Source organism: Beta vulgaris, chromosome 7 (assembly GCF_026745355.1).
Source record: "Beta vulgaris subsp. vulgaris cultivar EL10 chromosome 7, EL10.2, whole genome shotgun sequence".
Lineage (NCBI taxonomy): Eukaryota > Viridiplantae > Streptophyta > Magnoliopsida > Caryophyllales > Amaranthaceae > Beta > Beta vulgaris.
In genome coordinates, this window is record NC_079208.1 from 20195858 (window position 1) to 20214695 (window position 18838).

General features: G+C 37.1%; 1 protein-coding gene across 2 annotated transcripts in view; it reads left to right on the forward strand.

The window, feature by feature from the left end:
• LOC104899259 (BAG family molecular chaperone regulator 3) overlaps positions 1-18838 on the forward strand; it is a 32686-nt gene that overhangs the window by 7040 nt on the left and 6808 nt on the right. For both annotated transcript variants that reach the window (XM_057396296.1, XM_057396295.1), the window contains exon 4: positions 15032-15091. In XM_057396296.1, the coding sequence (XP_057252279.1) occupies positions 15032-15091 (60 nt within the window). The remainder of the gene's footprint in view (positions 1-15031; positions 15092-18838) is intronic.

The window sequence follows — 18838 nt, forward strand, 5'->3', positions numbered from 1 at the left end:
TACTATACATTTCTCCATTAGGAAATTGCAACCTGACTTTGGTTGTTTCTTCAACAATGACACACTACAAGAACTAAGAGCAATAACAACACCAGGAGCACCACCACAACAATAGTACAACAATAACCAACAAGAAGAACAACGACCAACAACCACAAAGCATCATCAACAACAGCGCATCACCAGCCCAACCATAATATAACAGCAACGTTAATGACAACGCAACAACAACAAGAACAACAACAATAAAACACTCCACCATAACCAGCACACTACTCCACAATAACAACAACTCCTCGGCAAACCACCATAACTGCAACGACAGTACAACAACAACAATGAACAACATAATAGAGCACAAATAACACAACACCCAACAAAAGTCACACATTAACAGCACCAATAACAACCCCAATAAGAACGATACATCAACAACAACATCAAACTGTAGCAACAACAACCCAAGAAACAACGCAACAACAACAAGAAGAAGGAAGAGAATACCTAACCCCCATTGAGGAGCACCACCGACGACACCAACTGAGCTGCAACACGCGGCGGCGAGAGAAGGGAAGAAGAGAGAAAAATGTGCACAATAGCTTACACAAGAACGACATCGACACCGGCGAGTAGCAGCAGCAACACCGACCAACCGCGAGTAAAACCGACAGGACAACAAGAAGATGATATAAGACTAATTACCTCGCCATGGCAGCCCAGCAACGAACGAGTATAAAGAAGGAGAACAACAAATCGACAGCCATGGGAGGAGCTCCGATAAGCTGCAGGGTAACGACGAGAGATTGGGAGTGAGACTTTGAGAGGAAAGCAGGGCAACGAGAGAGATAAAGGGGTTTGCGATTTAATTGGGGTTTCTTTGGGGCTTGGAGAAATGACGAGAGAGTATTGGGTTTATTGGTTTTGTTTCATTAAACCGACCGAAATAAAAAAAAGCAGTCTAATGGTTCGAGAATGAAATCGGCTTTGATTTTCTAAAAAAATAATGATCTCATATAATTAAATAAATAAATATATTAGAGCACGATAAATAAAAATCACATTCCACAACACAAATAAAATAAGAACTTTCGAAACATAATTAACTGAATAAATATAATCTACATTTAACAAACGTTCTTTAAATCATGGCTATTACATACTACTACCCTTATTTAAAGTTTCGTCCTCGAAACATGAAAATAAAATTTAAATAAAACCCAAATCTAAAACTCGTAAGAATCAAGCATCAAACCTCAATTCTACCATCAACTTTTGTATCTCCACTTCAACTTAATATCATAATCGAGGAGCAAAGGAAACAAAAGGGGTAAAATTCCAGTATAGGATTCAAGACTTCTCCATCGTATAGATTTCGTTTGAAATTCGTTTACCTAACCAAATCATATAATTTTTCTCAAAACACATCATTATAAATAACACAGGACACTACACCTTTACATAAGGGAAATCATTTAGCACACGCAAAAGCGCAAACACTTATATACTAAACCTTCGAATTTCCTCACTTTCGATCATCAATTCTCAACCACTAATAATCCCAAATTGATTTCAAACTATCCCAAAATTTTGTTACCCTCGCTAGGTAGCCGACTAGGCATACGGTCGCAAGGTTGCTTTGATACCATCTTGTAACAGCCCGTTCTTCCGGGCTGCTAGTAGAACACACTCAACAACCATAAACTATAATCCTTGATTAATAAAATTGCAGCGGAAAAATATCCTAAAATACACAAATATCTAGACTAAATCCCCAAATATTATACACTGAAATATAAATAACTAATCTTGAATTAACTATCTAAATACCAACTTAATACTTAATCTAGGACGACATCATAATCTTGCTCCACTTCTAATCTTGAGCTTGCAACACCAAACCTGCAAATTCAGGGAAGAAATACAAAACAAACGAAATTCCAAAATGAGTGGAAAACTCGTAACCTTTACTTCAGCCCGTTATAAACATATTATTTCTCAAATCATTTCTTTTCCGTTATAAAGTTGGGATAACTCATTCTCATAAACAAATCAGTGCCAAGTACGAGCTTTGGACAAAGGACAAACGCTGCCTCCAAGGTTCGTTATGGAGCCCAACAATACTACCCCAAGGTTCGTTATAGAGCGTAGCCGATCGTATCAGGTCAAAGAGAGTAACCGTCCTCCACCGATACCTTGCCTACTCACTATTTTTAGTTCATAAACTAAGCCAGCAAAACAGTTGTGTATTCATAATCAATTAATGACATTTCATCACCACATTCATATGTATGGCCATAGTACGAACTTATTTATTAAAAACAGAATAAAGAGATCCTCACACACATGGGCATGACTAATTGATTTTACTGAACATAAAAGATACCTAAATCGTAATCAATTCCACCAACATAATTTCCTTCATAATTTCGAATGATTCCTAACTCCAAAATTAGACTAATCTAAACTTGAAATCATAATCACAACTAGTTCCCCATTTGGAAATCCTTTACATCCATAATTCCAAACTCTAAATCTTAAATTCTTTAAACCGATTCTACCTCTTAGAAGCATAAATCTAAATTATAGAACTAAATCAACCAACTTGAACTAATAAACTTAGCTAAACAAACTTGAAACAACTTTTACTATACATTCCTCCATTAGGAAATTGCAACCTGTCTTTGGTTGTTTCTTCAACAATGACACACCACAAGAACTAAGACAATAACAACACCAGAAGCACCATCACAACAATAATACAACAACAACCAATAGGAACAACAATAACGACCAACAACCACAAAGCATCATCAACAACTGCGCATCACCACCACAACCACCACACCACTCCACAACAACAACAAATCCTCAGCAACCACCATAACTGCAATGACAGAACAACAACAACAACGAACAACTCAATAGAGCATAAATAACACAACACCTAACAAAAGTCGTAAATTAACACCACCAATAACAACACCAATAAGAACGATACAGTAACAACAGCATTAAACAGTAGCAACAACAACCCAAGAAACAACGCAACAACAACAAAAACGAAGAGAATACCTAACCCCCGTCGAGGAGCACCACCGACACCAACTGGGCTGCAACACGCGGCGTCGAGAGCAGGGAAGGAGAGAGAAAAGCGCATACAATAGCTCCCATAAGAACGACAGCGACACCGACGAGTAGCAGCAGCAGCACCGACCAACCGCGAGTAATAACAACAGGACGACAAGAAGACGATAGAAGACTAATCACCTAACCATGGCTGCCCAGCAATGAACCAGTATAAAGAAGGGGAACAACAAAGCGACACCATGGGAGGAGCTCCGACAAGCTGCAGGGTAACGATGGGGAGATTGGGAGTGAGACTTTGAGAGGAAAGCAGGGCACCGAGAGAGAGAAAGGGATTTGGGGTTTAATTGGGGTTTCTTTGGGGCTTGGAGAAATAACGAGTATTGGGTTTACAATCCGACTTGCGTGGACCCGGTTCACACTAAACATAGTGTGGACCAGGCCCAAGCACGTGACCCGTTAAACAGTACTAACATACACTATATCACTTTAACATACATTATATCGCTTTAACATACACTATATCATTTTAACATACATTATATCATTATAACATACACTATATCATTGTAACATACACTATATCACTGTAACATACACTATATCACTGTAACATACACTATATCACTGTAACATACACTATATCATTTTAATATACACTATATCATTTTAACACACACTAAATCACTTTAACATACACTATATCACTTTAACATACACTATATCATTGTAACATACACTATATTATTTTAACACACACTATATCACTTTAACATACACTATATCACTTTAACATACACTATATCATTTTAACATACACTATATCACTTTAACATACACTATATCACTGTAACATACACTATATCATTTTAATATACACTATATCATTTTAACATACACTATATCATATTAACATACACTATATCATATTAACATACACTATATCATATCAATATACACTATCATAAACTCACGTGATATGGATCGGGTGCACACTAATTAGTGTGCACCGGGTTCATATTAGTTTTTTTATTGGGTTTATGGGTTCTGTTTCATTAAACCGACAGAAATAACAAAAGCAATCTAATTGTTCGAGAATAAAATCGGCTTTGATTTTCTAATTTGTGAAATACCGCTCAACTAATTGCATAAACCCAAAATATAAAATAATAATAGAAATAATAATAATCTCATATAATTAAATAAATAAATATATTACAGCATGACAAATAAAAATCACATTCCACAACTCAAGTAAAATAAGAATTTTCGAAGCATAATCAACTGAATAAATATAATCTACATTTAACAAAAAGTTCTTAAAAACAGGGCTATTACAATCGTATCTCGCACAGTGTTCCGCGTCCCGTGTTTCCCATGGCTGCATGCATCGACTTAGATTGCATGTCGCACAATCGCCCAGCGTCTAGCGCATTCCATTCCGTTCATCATGCATATCACATTTTGTCCATCTTTTTTTAATCTCCCAAAATCCTTTTTAAACTTATCTACATCTTTTTCAATTTATATATTTTTCCCTATCACATATCTTTTTTCGATAATTCATCCTTTCTCACTTTCCTATCTTTCCATGTATGTTATCCATCATTTGCTTACATCATTAGGATTCCTTTTAGTGTCCATCTTGTTGTAAAAGTCGTATCTGCTTAGGAATTCTATCTAACTGCATTAAAAGTATGTCTGACCTAAATGTCTAGGTTCTTCTAGTTTCACTCCATTTAGAGTTCTTCACCCCGTCTAACTCTATCCATGTTATGAGACTTAACCCTGTACAGGTTCACCCATCTAAGAAGTGTAGAGTCATTAGATTTCTTGTCATCTTAGAAGTCTATAATCCATAGAAATTCCACGCATAATAGAAGTCTAAAACCATTAAAAAATTTTGTCAATCTTGGGAGTTTAAATCCATTAGAATTCCATCCATTTTAGGAGTCTAGGTCCACTAGAGTTTCATTCACTTTAGGAGTCTAGGTCCACTAAAGCTTCATGCGCAGTAGGAGTCTAGCATCCTTGAATGTCTGTCAAATCTAGAATCCTAATGTCATTAATAATCTATCAAGTCTAGGATTCTGAAGTCATTAGAGTTTCATGTCAGTTAGGATTTCATTCGTATAGGAGTCTCTCTGCATTGCATAATTCATCGTTAATACACTTCATGCATAACTAGAGTTATTAGACATTTAGGAGACTCATTGCAGCCATGCTTTCCATTTCATTTCACGCATTCCACATTTAGTAGTCCCGTAACAACTTAGCTAACCATGAATGATTAATTAACTAAGCTAACTAAGGACTCACTAACAAAGCACTCTCATGAAATAAAAGAATTAAGGACATCTCTTAAAGTAGTAGCTATCATATGCATAAGTGGACGATCAATGGACGACCTCCATCGAAGCATGACGAGATACGTTTAAAACCAACCAAACTCCATCTTACTGGGGGCTTCATCATTATTGGTCCACCCATAAAATCATAGGCTCCAAGTGAAAGCCTATTGATATAAGGACTTCATTACGACATCACATCTATTTATGGGCTCGCTTAGGCGCTTGGCTTACAAAAATCGAAGCATATACAACTCCAACGCTACAAAAGCTCGTTCTACAACATATTTTATCTCCAACGTCATCCATTAATTGAATAAATCATCCAATTGGGGGCTTCCCACTTTTCCTCTTTCATAAGCTCCATGTGTAACTTGACAAGGACTTCATTACAAGCCGATACAAAAGGCCCATACGATAACCTAACTGTTTTATGGGCTCACTTGGACCCATAACAACTACAATGCACTTCGAATCAAACATAACTTCAATCCTTGGGGGCTTCCCATTCTTCCTCTTTCACCAACAGTTTTCTGAACATAAATTTGAGCTTCTAATGGAAGTATCAAAACATATCATATGTATTAGCATCATATCATCTCCATTAGTGTCAAACATTTGCATTAATGTCACACCTCTACATTTGCATTACATATCTTGATATGATTACTAAACCAAGAAACTTAATAATCAAATATGAATAAGAATCTTGAAAATATTAACTCCAAGAATCGAATGAAACAATGATACTAGTTCGAACAACGATATTTCTTCCTTCAAGATCACTCTTGAAACTCGAAACAAGAATCTAAACACTCTTAATAACACTCCTAAAATAATAACACTAAACAATTAACACTCCTGAAAAGTCTTTAATTATTTGATTAGTTTAGCTCTCAAGAAAAACAATAATCACAAGTATGTTTTAAACACAAAGCAAAATCTAAGTTTTATTAATGAATGGTACGCCCTTTATATAGGCTACAATTCGACTCGGATAAACATAACAAAACTAGATAAGAATTAAGCTAATTCTATCTCCTAATCACATGCCTGCTATCACATGTTTATCACATGTTTATCCTAATTAAACTATTAAATCTATCTACTATATATATATATATATATATATATATATATATATATATATATATATATATATATATATATATATATATATATATATATATATATATATATATATATATATATATATATTAACATATCAATCCTAACATAACTAGGATTTTATGTAGCAAGCAAGAACAAATTCTAACAGAACTAGGACTCTTCTTTACTCCATTCCCATGCCTTCTTCCATGAGCCAAGTTACCACATATGCGAAGACTTCATTCTTTCCCTTGAGTTCAAACCCTAAAGTATCTGTGATCAAGTGAAGGCTCATGTAGAACAAGTGCCTTTGCATCCGCATCATGCCCAAACTCATCAGATAAGAGTATCTTGTAAGCACTATCTCCAATGACTCCAATCACCTCAAATGGACCATATGCTTAAGTCATTAGCTTGTTCTTCCTTTTGCTAGGAAACCTTTCCTTCCTTAAATGTATCCACACAAGATCACAAATTTTGAATTTATGTTGTTTGCGCCCTTTGTTAGCTCTTGTCTTATATTGGATGTTCATCTTCTCAATCCTAGCCTTAACTTGTTCACATGTCTCTTTGAATGCTTCCAACCTCTTCTTTGCATCTATATGTATATCATGCTTAGGCATAGCAACAAAATCATTAGGAAGCAAAGGATTAACACCATAAACTACCTCAAATGGAGAATGAGATGTACTAGATGAGTATGCCATATTATAAGAAAACGTTGCATAAGCTAGCTTGATGTCCCAATCCTTTTGTGTCTTACTTACCAAGCCTTGTATTAAAGAACCCAAAGTTCGATTGGTGACCTCAGTTTGACCATCAGTTTGAGGATGATGACGAGTACTAAAGAGCAACTTAGTACCAACCACGCGCCACAAACGCCTCCAAAAATGACTTAGGAATTTAGAATCCCTATCACATACAATGCTTCTTGGAATACCATGTAGCCTAATGATCTCTCGAAACTATAAGTCAGCTACATGTGTTGCATCACCACTCTTATGCATAGGAACAAAGTGAGGCATCTCAGAGAAACGATCCACAACCACCATTATGGCATCCTTCCCTCTTTGAGTATGAGGCAACCCTACTATGAAATCCATGCTTACACTGCCCAAGGTCGATTAGGCACTGTTAAAGGTGTATAGACACCTTTATGAAATGTACTCTTGGCCTTTTAACAAGTTGCGCAATGTGTAACCACCAAGTGAACATCTTTGATCATGTGTGGCCAATAGAAGTTCTCTTGAAGAGTATCAAGAGTCTTTTGCACGTCAAAATGACCAGCCAGACCTCCACTATGCACCTCCTTCACAAGTATGCCCTCATGCCACACTTAGGCACACACAACTTGTGTCCTTTAATTTAAATAGAAAAGCCTTATGAACCACATATAGACCTTCTGGATGAGCTAGTTTCTCCCCCAAAATCAACATCCTCCTTATATAACTCCTTCAAGTGTTCAAACCCTGACACTTGTGCATCCAAAATAGTCAACAAGTAGGATGCTTAAAGAGTGCATCTGCCACCACATTGGACTTACCTTCCTTGTATCTTGAGGAACATGTGAAAGATTGCAGAAACTCCATCCATTTAGCATGTCTATGATTGAGCTTTTGTTGTCCATGGATGTATTTCAAAGCAGCCTGATCAGAATGAAGTATGAAAGGTTTTGATCTCAAGTTATGTGACCAATGATCCAAGGCAAGTACAATAGCATAGAATTCTCTATAATAGTTATAGTAATTGAGCTTAACGCCACTGAATTTGTCACTAAAACAAGAAAGTGAATGTTTCTCTTGTAAGAGAACATCACCAATACCCTACACCACGTGCATCACACTCCACCTCAAACAACTTGTGGAAATCTAGGAGTGCTAAAACAGGAGCACAACAAAGCCTACCTTTGACATCTTCGAAGGCTTGCTGTGCTAAGGAAGTTCAAGTAAACTCTCCCTTCTTCAATAGCTCTGTGATAGGTGCAAAGACACTTGTTCTACATGAGACTATTGATGTGATCATGGATACTTTAGGGTTTGAAATCAAGGGAAAGAATTAAGTCTTGGTATGTGTTGTGACTGTAACACCCTGATAATTCTCTCTTTCTAGAAAATACTTTTATAATAAACCTTAGAGAATTACCCAGGTATTATCGCCCGTGTGATAACGTTTCGGCTTACTCAGAATTTTGCAGCGGAAAACAACTTTCTAAAACAACTTTATTAAAACTTTCGAACCAAACAATGTCAGAACTAAAAACACACCAACTTAACTATTGTCTGAAAACATAAGTTCCTACGAAAACAACTTAAATGATACTAGTAATACAAGAGTCTCTCCATTCCAGATTCCCAATGAGATGCATCTGCAAACCTGTAATGTCAATGCTATCTTGACTTTGCTCCCCCGAAGGATCACCATAGGATCAATAGGCAAAGCCATGATCACAAACACAACAAGCACGTAATCAGCAAAGCTGAGTACTACATATCAGACATAAACAATCCTAAACATGATACTACAAAATAACATGCAGGAATAAATAATAACATAAGTATATAATAATCTGCAGACAACTTTTACTGAACTAAACTTAAACCAACTTTTTATCACTTAAATGGAATAGTTATTAGGACGAGTTGTCTTGCCTACTAAGATGAAATGCGGGCGCGACTCTGCATTTCAGAGTGACCTGCGATATCGAGGAACCTTTGAAATAAAGAGGGATGGTGATCAACCCATTCCTAGAAAAGCTATGGCACGCTCACCATAACCGCAACCCTTATGTACAGCTCTAGACGTGCACCAGTCTAAAGTATATAATCTATTCTCGTTTCACTTTACGTTGAATATATTTTATTACTTGTGTTGACATAACAACCAAGCAAATAACACAAAATTAATAATGACACAATCATAACAGAATTCCTTTTTATCTTTGGATTAACAAGTGATCACAACTTATCAACCAAGACTCCTTTACTTCCTTTTTAACCTTTACCAACTTACTTGTTGAACCTAGCCAACAATAAACTTTACCTTTATATAGGTATAACTTGTCACTTACCAAATAAGATCCACGGTCCTTATAAGATTAATAACAATACTCAAGAATCCATGTAAAACATGATTCACTCTAACTTACATTAATTCACTCACGAATTAATAAATAAACTTGACTTATCCTGCTTGCATCAATCTTCCATACAAACATTTATAATCATAAACACTTCTAGTTTACATGTAGCACACATGCAAATAACATGTAAAACAATTCCAGTAATCATATATAGGAACAAATAGAGTCCTATACATGATACTAATAAATAAAATACTCTTAGAGCATGCTTCTAAATCACATAGCACGTAGACGATGTACGTACCTTGTATAAACAAATCGATAGGCCACTTTTACTCGCTAAAAGTCTTCTACTACGAAATGAGCAAGGCTGAGTGCCTTGCTAGAGGTGACAGATCATGAGTGGTCTGGAAGTGAGTGTATTCAAAGCACTTTACTTCTTTTCACCGTAATGGCTTAGAAATAAGTCTGAACAACTACTGATGTTCTTCTTGCGAATGCATGTTTAAGTCTAAGAGCTCTGAGTCTAATTAGTATTTGCCTATGGTACTTAGAAACTCTTTCTTAAACTGCTGTCAGTTAGTTGTGAACTGGTGTACTTGTAAATGATGCTTAATCTGCAGGAACAGTACGAGACCAGTACCTTGAGTTCTTATCTTAAGAATTCAAATTGTTTGAAAAAGTTCTCAAAACTAAAGATATTATTTGCAGGGGGAACTTCAGGGTTTGTCATCATCAAAAAGGGGGAATTTGTTGAGTTCCCTGTTTTGAGTTTTGAGTGATGACAAACCACATTGAACTATTATATTGCATGCATGTTTCTGTTACATGTGTAGGTGCCAAAGTACGAGTTCAATGGATAGAAAGACGAAGCTTGTGAAGCCAAGTCTTGAAAAATTGCATGAAGACCAAGATCATGTTGTAGCATTTAGGTCTTAGATGCAATGTAAGTGGTGTTGTAGCCTAAAAATCAACGGCTACCCTTATGGCACGTGGCGCTATCTCAGCCCTACATGTGGCATCTGTTTAGGCCAATGAAACTACAAAGGCCTGCAGGTTTTGTGGGCTAAAGTACACCTTCCTGAGGAAAAGGTGTACTGAAAAGCTCCCTTATGGCCCTAAAATTGTACATAGGCCCACTGAAGTAAAGCCTGATTCAGTTAAAAGGTAAAATGTACTAACCAATCAGCGCTTGCCACGTGTCCTAATATTATTGCTTAGCCAATCAGATGCTCTCAAATTAGGGTGACATTAAGGTACAACAATCATTTCAAACAGTATAAATAGTCCTTGATTTCAGGGTGAAAGGTACATTTTTCAGAGGATAGTACTGTTATTCTGCCATAAATTCTTCTCTCTCTCTCTCTACTTTCTCTCTCTAAAAGTTCCTTCACATTCCTGTTATCTGACTTAAGCATTGGAGGGGGAAATACCACCCAAACCTCCAGGGTGGGTCCTTTTTTTGCAGGTTGCTGGTCAGAAGTTTGCATCGGGATTTGAGCCAATCATTGTTGCACAAGTCTCCAGTTTTAGAACCTATCATTGGGAGTTGTGATATTTAATTACTAAGTTCCATACTACGTAACAAGTGGTATAAAGGTGTTGATGCACTATAAAGGTTTGAAACTAGAGAGATAAGTTAGTTGTGGATGACAAGAAACCTCGGTTACTTGTCATACACAACTACAAGTAAACTTGGTTGATTGGAATAGTCTGGGAATAGATCAGAACCAGTCCTCTAGGGTTTATTTCATGCATTCGTATTTTAGGAAAGTTTTCTTTCCGCGCAAAATTGATTTTCAAAATACACGGATGCATGGTTTGTTGTGTGAGCAAGATTTCGTAAGTATGATAAGTATGTTATATGATATTATACTGATTTTATCGGATATCAAATAAAATCAGTGAGTATATTTTCCTTGGAATAATTTCCATACTTCCGAGGAAAATATACTCTCATAATATCATGTAACATTTACTTACCAAAGGCTTATTTAAGGAGTTCTGCTAGCACACAAACGGTGGGGCTTTTGCACGCATATTTTCATATACTCTCAGCAAAAGTATTCTCTCTCTCAAGCTCTCAAACCTAGCACAAACCCTAATACCACATAGATCTTAAACTACTCTCATTCTAAGCGTGTAAGGCTGTTTGTTCTTGAGATAAAACTTGTTGTAAGTGAGCAAATTGTGAGTTCAGTTTGCTGGGGAAGTTGATCGGGGATCAACTTCATTTGAACCATCATAGTTGGGGGTTGGGTCGAACTTTCATAGGTGGAAGTTGGGGAATCATCTTGTGCATAGGTGCATAAGTGATTGAGTGTAATTCTTTTGTTATTTTGAGTTGATTAATAAAAGAGTGAGTGAGTGGAGGACGTAGACTTATTAAAAGTCGAACCTCGTTAAATCCTTGTGTTGTTTATTCATTGCTTTTATTTCCGCTGCTAGAGAACTGTTCCTTTACTGTTCTTACTATAATCGAAAAATTTACAACATTCGGACAAACACTCAATTCACCCCTCTCTTGAATGTCACTTGCACTTACACTGAGTAGTTATGTGATGGACGCACTCAAGTCTTCAGGTAATTTTCTGAATTATGCATGAGGAAACATCAAGGATATCTCAGGCATTCCACTCTAAATTCCGTTTGAGGAACCATGAGCTCATGAAGTTACCTATGCGAGACAGGAGACAAATGTAAAAGAGGGGCATCTGTAGGGTGTATTTATCTTTTATTGGAAGTGATGTAAGCCTGTAGAAAGTCTATAGGTTTCTAAGCAGCACTATAATCATTAATTTAAAGATCTTTGTAATTCTTCTTGATTCTAAATTTTTGTCAAACTAAAGTGGGAAGCATACACATGGCCGGATATGATTACTAAACCAAGAAGTTTTATAATCAAGTTATGCATATGAATCTTGAATTTGTTAGCTTCAAGAAAAGACACTAAAAGATACAATTTCGAACAAGGGATATTTCTTGAACCATGATCACTCCTAAAACTTGAATAAAAAATCTGAACACTCTGAATAACACTCCTAAAAAATCTTTAATAGTTTGATTAGTTTAGCTCACAAGCAAAACAATAGTCACAAGTATGTTTAAACATAAACGAAATCAAAATATATAATGTACGAACACGCCTATATATGCTACAAGTTATATTAACGCGACTAGCAAAACAAAACCTAACGAGATAAGAATTAGGATAAACCTAACTAATAATCACACGCCTAACATTAACCTGTTATCCTAGTTAAACTATAAAACCTAATATATAAGTAAAAATAACTAACATAGCAAATCCTAAGGATTCTATGTAATAAGTAAGAACAAATACTAATAGAGCCAGGACTTCTTCTTTACTCCTTTCCATCCATCTCCACGCCTCCTTCAATGAGCCAAGTCGCCACACATGCTAATACTTAGTTTCTTCCCTTGAGTTCGAAGCCTAGATGTTCCATAACCAAGTCAATAAGCTCATGTAGAGCAAGTGCCTTTGCATCCGCATCATGGCTTATTTATATCGGCTCAAGAGTGTAATAAAAAGATCTCACCTCACTGCTATAAGGCATATATACAAAAAAATAATGAAGTATAATTACCCTGATGTATCAACTGTAATGATCAACCCACTTTGTCTAATATTGCTTCGATTAGTTCAACAACTCTCATCTATGGCTGCCTAATGCGAGCTTCCAGGTCTATCCTTGTGTTCTTGTCAGAATATCTATCAATTTTTCCATCTCTAGCTTGAACCAAAGTTTGTGCAATATTTTCATCTACATGTTCACTTATATGCTCCACACCAGGCATCACCCGCTCACTCTTCCCTGAATTTTCTCACCTTTTGTCTTCAGTGACCTCTCTCCTTTAGCCTCAACTTTTGCTGGTGAGGTAAGTTTCCTCTAATAGCCAAATTCAAACAATGCTTTGCTTTTTTCAAATGTATACTTCTTTGTAAAACTAAGGAGCGTAGACACAGATGCTGAAGTAACTTCAGCGAAACATAATATTATGATATACATACTATAATATCCCAAATTTTTGTAAATATTTCATGGAATTTATTTTGTTATAATAAGATTTTATAAATATAAAATTCTGAAAAAAATAAAATATAATAGTAATAAATCAATTTTTTTTTCTATGAAACTCGTTTTTTATCAAATCAAAATTTTATCCTTTAAAAATAAAAAATTTCAAAATCATATTTTTCTTAGTAAATCAGATTATATTCATCCAAAAAGAAATTTATATAGAGAAGAAAATTCAGAAAATATAACATGAGTTGGTTTTGGGAAAGAATTAATTTTATTTTAAATACTTCTTTTTTAGTAAAAACCCTAGATTTACATACATATATATACCCCCAAACACCCAAATATTCCCACATAATTCACCTCCTTTAACTCTTTGGTAAGTTCCAATTTCAGATTTGAATTTCTCATCACTGTTATTGGTTTTCCACGTGACTTTGAAACTTTGTGTACTCTAATCTTTTGCATACTAGACCTCCTCCTCTTCTATTATATGACCATCTGATTATAAATCTCATTACCCTATATACAAGTGCTTAATCACTGAAAGAGAGAACCGGATATATCACTCCAAGGCACGAAAATTACGCTTTCCTATTAGTTTAATTTCGCCCCTCTAGGATCACGGGTTAACACGAAATAACTAATGAGATACAATGGAGAGAACCATCCACTTAGATAATCTTCTAAGTGAATCAACAAGAACTTGTGTTTAGAGTTTGTCAAGAACACTCAAGAGAAAGTAGCAATGTTTCTCTCAAGCAAAAGCAAGTACTTTAGAGTGTTGAAAATCTAATTTTTTTCTCTAACCCTTTCTCACAGATTTGAATTTCTTATCACTGTTATAATTCGAAGTTCAAAAAAAAAGAAAGCAAAAGAAACCAACACCATGTATGCGTGTGATGTCGGGGCTTAGTCGGTTCGTCGGAGTATCGACTGACCACCATACCCAATCTTCTTTATCCTTTCCTTATTCTTCTTTCTTCTGGTTTCTTCTTCATTATTTCCTCTGCTTTCTATGGTTACTTTCTTATTTAATAATGAATGATTTGTTTTGTTTTGTTTTGTTTTGTTTTATAAAGTAAAACGAATGGTTTTGTCACTTTTTGATCATGTTGTAATTGTTCACGTGAATTACTGTGCAGTGACATGCTGTCACATAGAAGGATTTTGACAAAATTTTACAAACCATGCCACCGTGGTCGGTTTTCTATTTTATTGAAAGTTTTGTTAAATTATTTTTCCTTCTTTTCTTTTTAACTTTGGTTATTTAACTTTTTCAACTATTAACCTTGTAAACTTTGGCTAATTATTTTTTCGGGATATTATATCAAATGACTAACTTTAGGTAATATTATTTGTTGTAGGCGGGAACTTCGTAGGAGGCGAATTTTAGGTGATATTGCTATACTTGGGATGCGTTCGAGGTAATTCACCATGTCCATCAATAACTAGAATCCCGTTAGGAATCGTATGTGCTATGTGTAATACATGTGCTTATGTGATTCTATGTTTATGTTAGGTGTATACTATGTGACATAAATAGAATTAGTACTTGTTATAACTAAAATTATTATTATCAATTAATTTTAGTGCTACTATCCCTGCGTGTGATACATATGTATCTACTAGTATTTTTTTCGTATGATACATATGTATCTACTAGTCTTTGACAATCCACTTAGTTGAATTACTTTGTAAGATGTTAATAATATGAGCACTATAAGAGGGGGGTGAACACCTAATACATATGTATCCACTGATCCTTTGGAAGCAAGGATCAATACTCCATTCTCATGGAGATCAAAGATCAATATGAGATAAAGGCGTCAGCAGAAATGAAGACGCCTTACAGAAACAGAGATAAAAGCAAGTACTGCCATTTCCACAAAGATTGTGGTCACGAGACGAATGAATGTAAGCATCTGAAAAGAGCCTTGGAGGACTTAGCTCGCAAGGGTAAGATGAACTCCTATCTACCTCAAGCAAGTAGAAAATTCCAGAAAAAGGATAATCGTCAAGGGAGAAGAAAAGATGATGAAAGCACTGACGAAGATATAGTGTTAGTGATTTCTGGTGGATTTGCAGCAGGGGGTCCTACAAATCGCAGCCACATAAATTATTTGCGGGAACTCAGCCAGGTAATGCTTACCAACCAGGCAGAGTCTGATCCTTTCCCCAAGATAAGAACACCTCATGATGACCCACTGGTGGTAGAAATGAAAATAGCAAATCTCAGGGTAAGACGAATCCTGATTGATACAGGAAGTTCTACTGATATAATCTGTGCGGATTGTCTGTCAAGATTGAAGTTTGATGAGAATAATCTAGTTCCAGTCAATCACCCCATCATTGGATTCGGAGGAGGAATCATTCATCCGATGGGTACTATTACCCTACCCGTCAGGGTAGGAGACGAAGAAGCTATTGAAGAGATGCTGTAATTGACCCCGAAGTGGTGTTCATAAGTTGAACATAGATCCGGGACAAAAGCCAGTCCGGCAGAAAAAGAGGCACTTGGGTCCGGCCAGGAAAAAGCCGTTGAACAGGAGGTCCAGAAGCTATTGAAGTCAAAATTCATCCGGGAAACTAATTATCCGAATTGGATTGCCAACGTAGTCATGGTCCCCAAGCCGAATGGAACATGGAGAATGTTCGTGGATTATACCGGCTTGAACAAAGCCTGTCCAAAGGACAGCTTTCCTCTGCCTAAAATTGATCGGTTGGTTGACTCCACAGCGGGGCATCCACTACTTAGCTTTATGGACGCCTATTCAGGTTTTCACCAGATCCCTATGTGGCCTGAGGACCAAGACAATACCTCGTTCATTACTGAGAAAGGTCTCTATGGCTGGCTGAGGATGCCTTTCGACCTCCAAAATGCGCCAGCTACTTTTCAAAGGCTTATAAACACTGTCTTTCAGCCACACTTGGGAAGAAATATGGAGGCTTATATCGATGATATGATCGTCAAAAGTCGCAGGGAGATGGATCATTTGGAAGATTTGCGAGAAACATTCTTAACTCTCAGAAAATACAAGTTAAAACTCAATCCGTAGAAGTGTGTATTTGGAGTGGTTGTCGGGAAGTTCTTAGGATTCTTGGTTGATCAACGAGGAATTGAGGCTAATCTTGACAAGAGACAGGCAATTTTAAACATGACTTCTCCATCCAAGGTAAAAGAAGTCCAGCGTTTGACGGGATGTCTGGCTGCCCTTGGACGATTTCTATCTTAGTCTATGGATAAGTGTCATCATTTCTTCGCAACAATAAAGAAGAATGCAAAATTTGAGTGGACGGAGGAAGCAGAGAGGGCTATTCAGCAGGTTAAAGAGCATCTTCCGCAACTGCTAAGATTAATCAGCCCGGCCGAAGGAGAGAAACTATATGTATACCTGGCCGTATCTCCATTCGCGGTTAGTGCTATTCTCTTAGCTGAAAGGGACTTAGTGCAAATACCCATCTACTTTGTTAGCCATGTGCTAAAAGATGCTGAGGGCAAGTACTCGTTAGTAGAGAAGTTCGGCCAGGCACTGCTTATGGCCAATCAGAAACTAAGACCATATTTTCTTGCTCATAGTATCCTCGTCTATACTGATCAACCTTTGAAGCAAGTCCTGCATAAGATGGATGCCTCTGGATGAAGGCTAAAGTGGGTTGTGGAGCTGAATATGTTTGACATATCGTTTGAGCCTAGAAAAGCGATTAAAAGGCAACCCTTAGCAGATTTCATTGTAGAGCTTACTCGACCTGCCATAGAGTTCGTCCAAGACCCAGCAGAAGGAAAGCGACATTAGACCGTTATGGTGGATGGGTCGTCCACTACCAATGGTTGTGGAGCTGGAATCATCTTTAAATCACCAGAGGGGGACACATTTTGAATATGCAATGAGATTTCAGTTTCAAGCGTCGAACAATGAAGCAGAGTATGAAGCTCTGTTAGCTGGCACCAAAATGTCCAAAGCGACTGGAGCCCTGGAAATTGAAGCAGAGACGGACTCTATGCTGGTAGTCAGTTAAGTCAATGGAGATTTTGAGTGCAAAGAACCATCTATGAGCAAGTACATGAAGCTGGTTCAGGAAGAAATTAAAACACTGAAATGATTTATTCTCGACCAAGTCCCAAGGTCGGAGAATCATCAAGCCGATGCTCTCTCAAAATTAGCAAGTTCGGCCGAAGGGGATGAGCCGAGGACTGTGTTTTGGGAGATAAAGCCGACCAAGAGCATTGTTCAGAAGGACGTTCTATTCCTGAGCAAGTACATGAATCTGGTTCAGGAAGAAATTAAAACACTGAAATGATTTATTCTCGACCAAGTCCCAAGGTCGGAGAATCATCAAGCCGATGCTCTCTCAAAATTAGCAAGTTCGGCCGAAGGGGATGAGCCGAGGACTGTGTTTTGGGAGATAAAGCCGACCAAGAGCATTGTTCAGAAGGACGTTCTATTCCTCAGCCGAGGAAACGTGTGGATGAGCCCCATCATAGAATACAAGAAAACAGGACAACTACCCACTGATCCTTTGGAAGCTAAGTATGTAAAGGTCAGGGACATGTGGTTCGAGCTGTGGGACGAAACTCTCTACAAAAAGGCTTTTGACCGGCCACTCCTCAAGTGTATTTCTTGAGAAGACGGTAGAAGTCCTGAAAGAGATGCATGAAGGAGCTTGTGCTTCCCACATTGGGGGAAGGGCATTAGGGGAAAAGGCCTTAAGGACTGGTTATTATTGGCATACTTTGAAGGAGGACGCTTTGCCTTATGCAAGAAAATGTGATAGTTGTCAGAGGCATGGCAACATTTATCAGAAGCCTTCCAACTATCTAACTCCAGTTCTTTTTCCCCTTCCCTTTGCCAAATGGGGAATGGATATTCTTGGCCCATTTCTTGTAGCAGTCGGCCATAAAAAATTTGTGATAGTAGTAGTGGACTACTTCACAAAATAGGTGGAGGCTGAAGCAATGAGAGGAATCACTACTAATGATGTGAAAGGGTTCGTCTGGAAGAACCTCATTACAAGGTCTGGGATGCCTCAGTCTATTATCTTTGACAATTGACCACAGTTTGAAACACCCAAGCTCCGTGAATGGCTGGCCGATTAGGGCCTTAAGGCCCACTTTGTTGCAGTTGCTCATCCTCAGGCAAATGGACAAGTTGAAGCCTTCAATAAGATCTTAT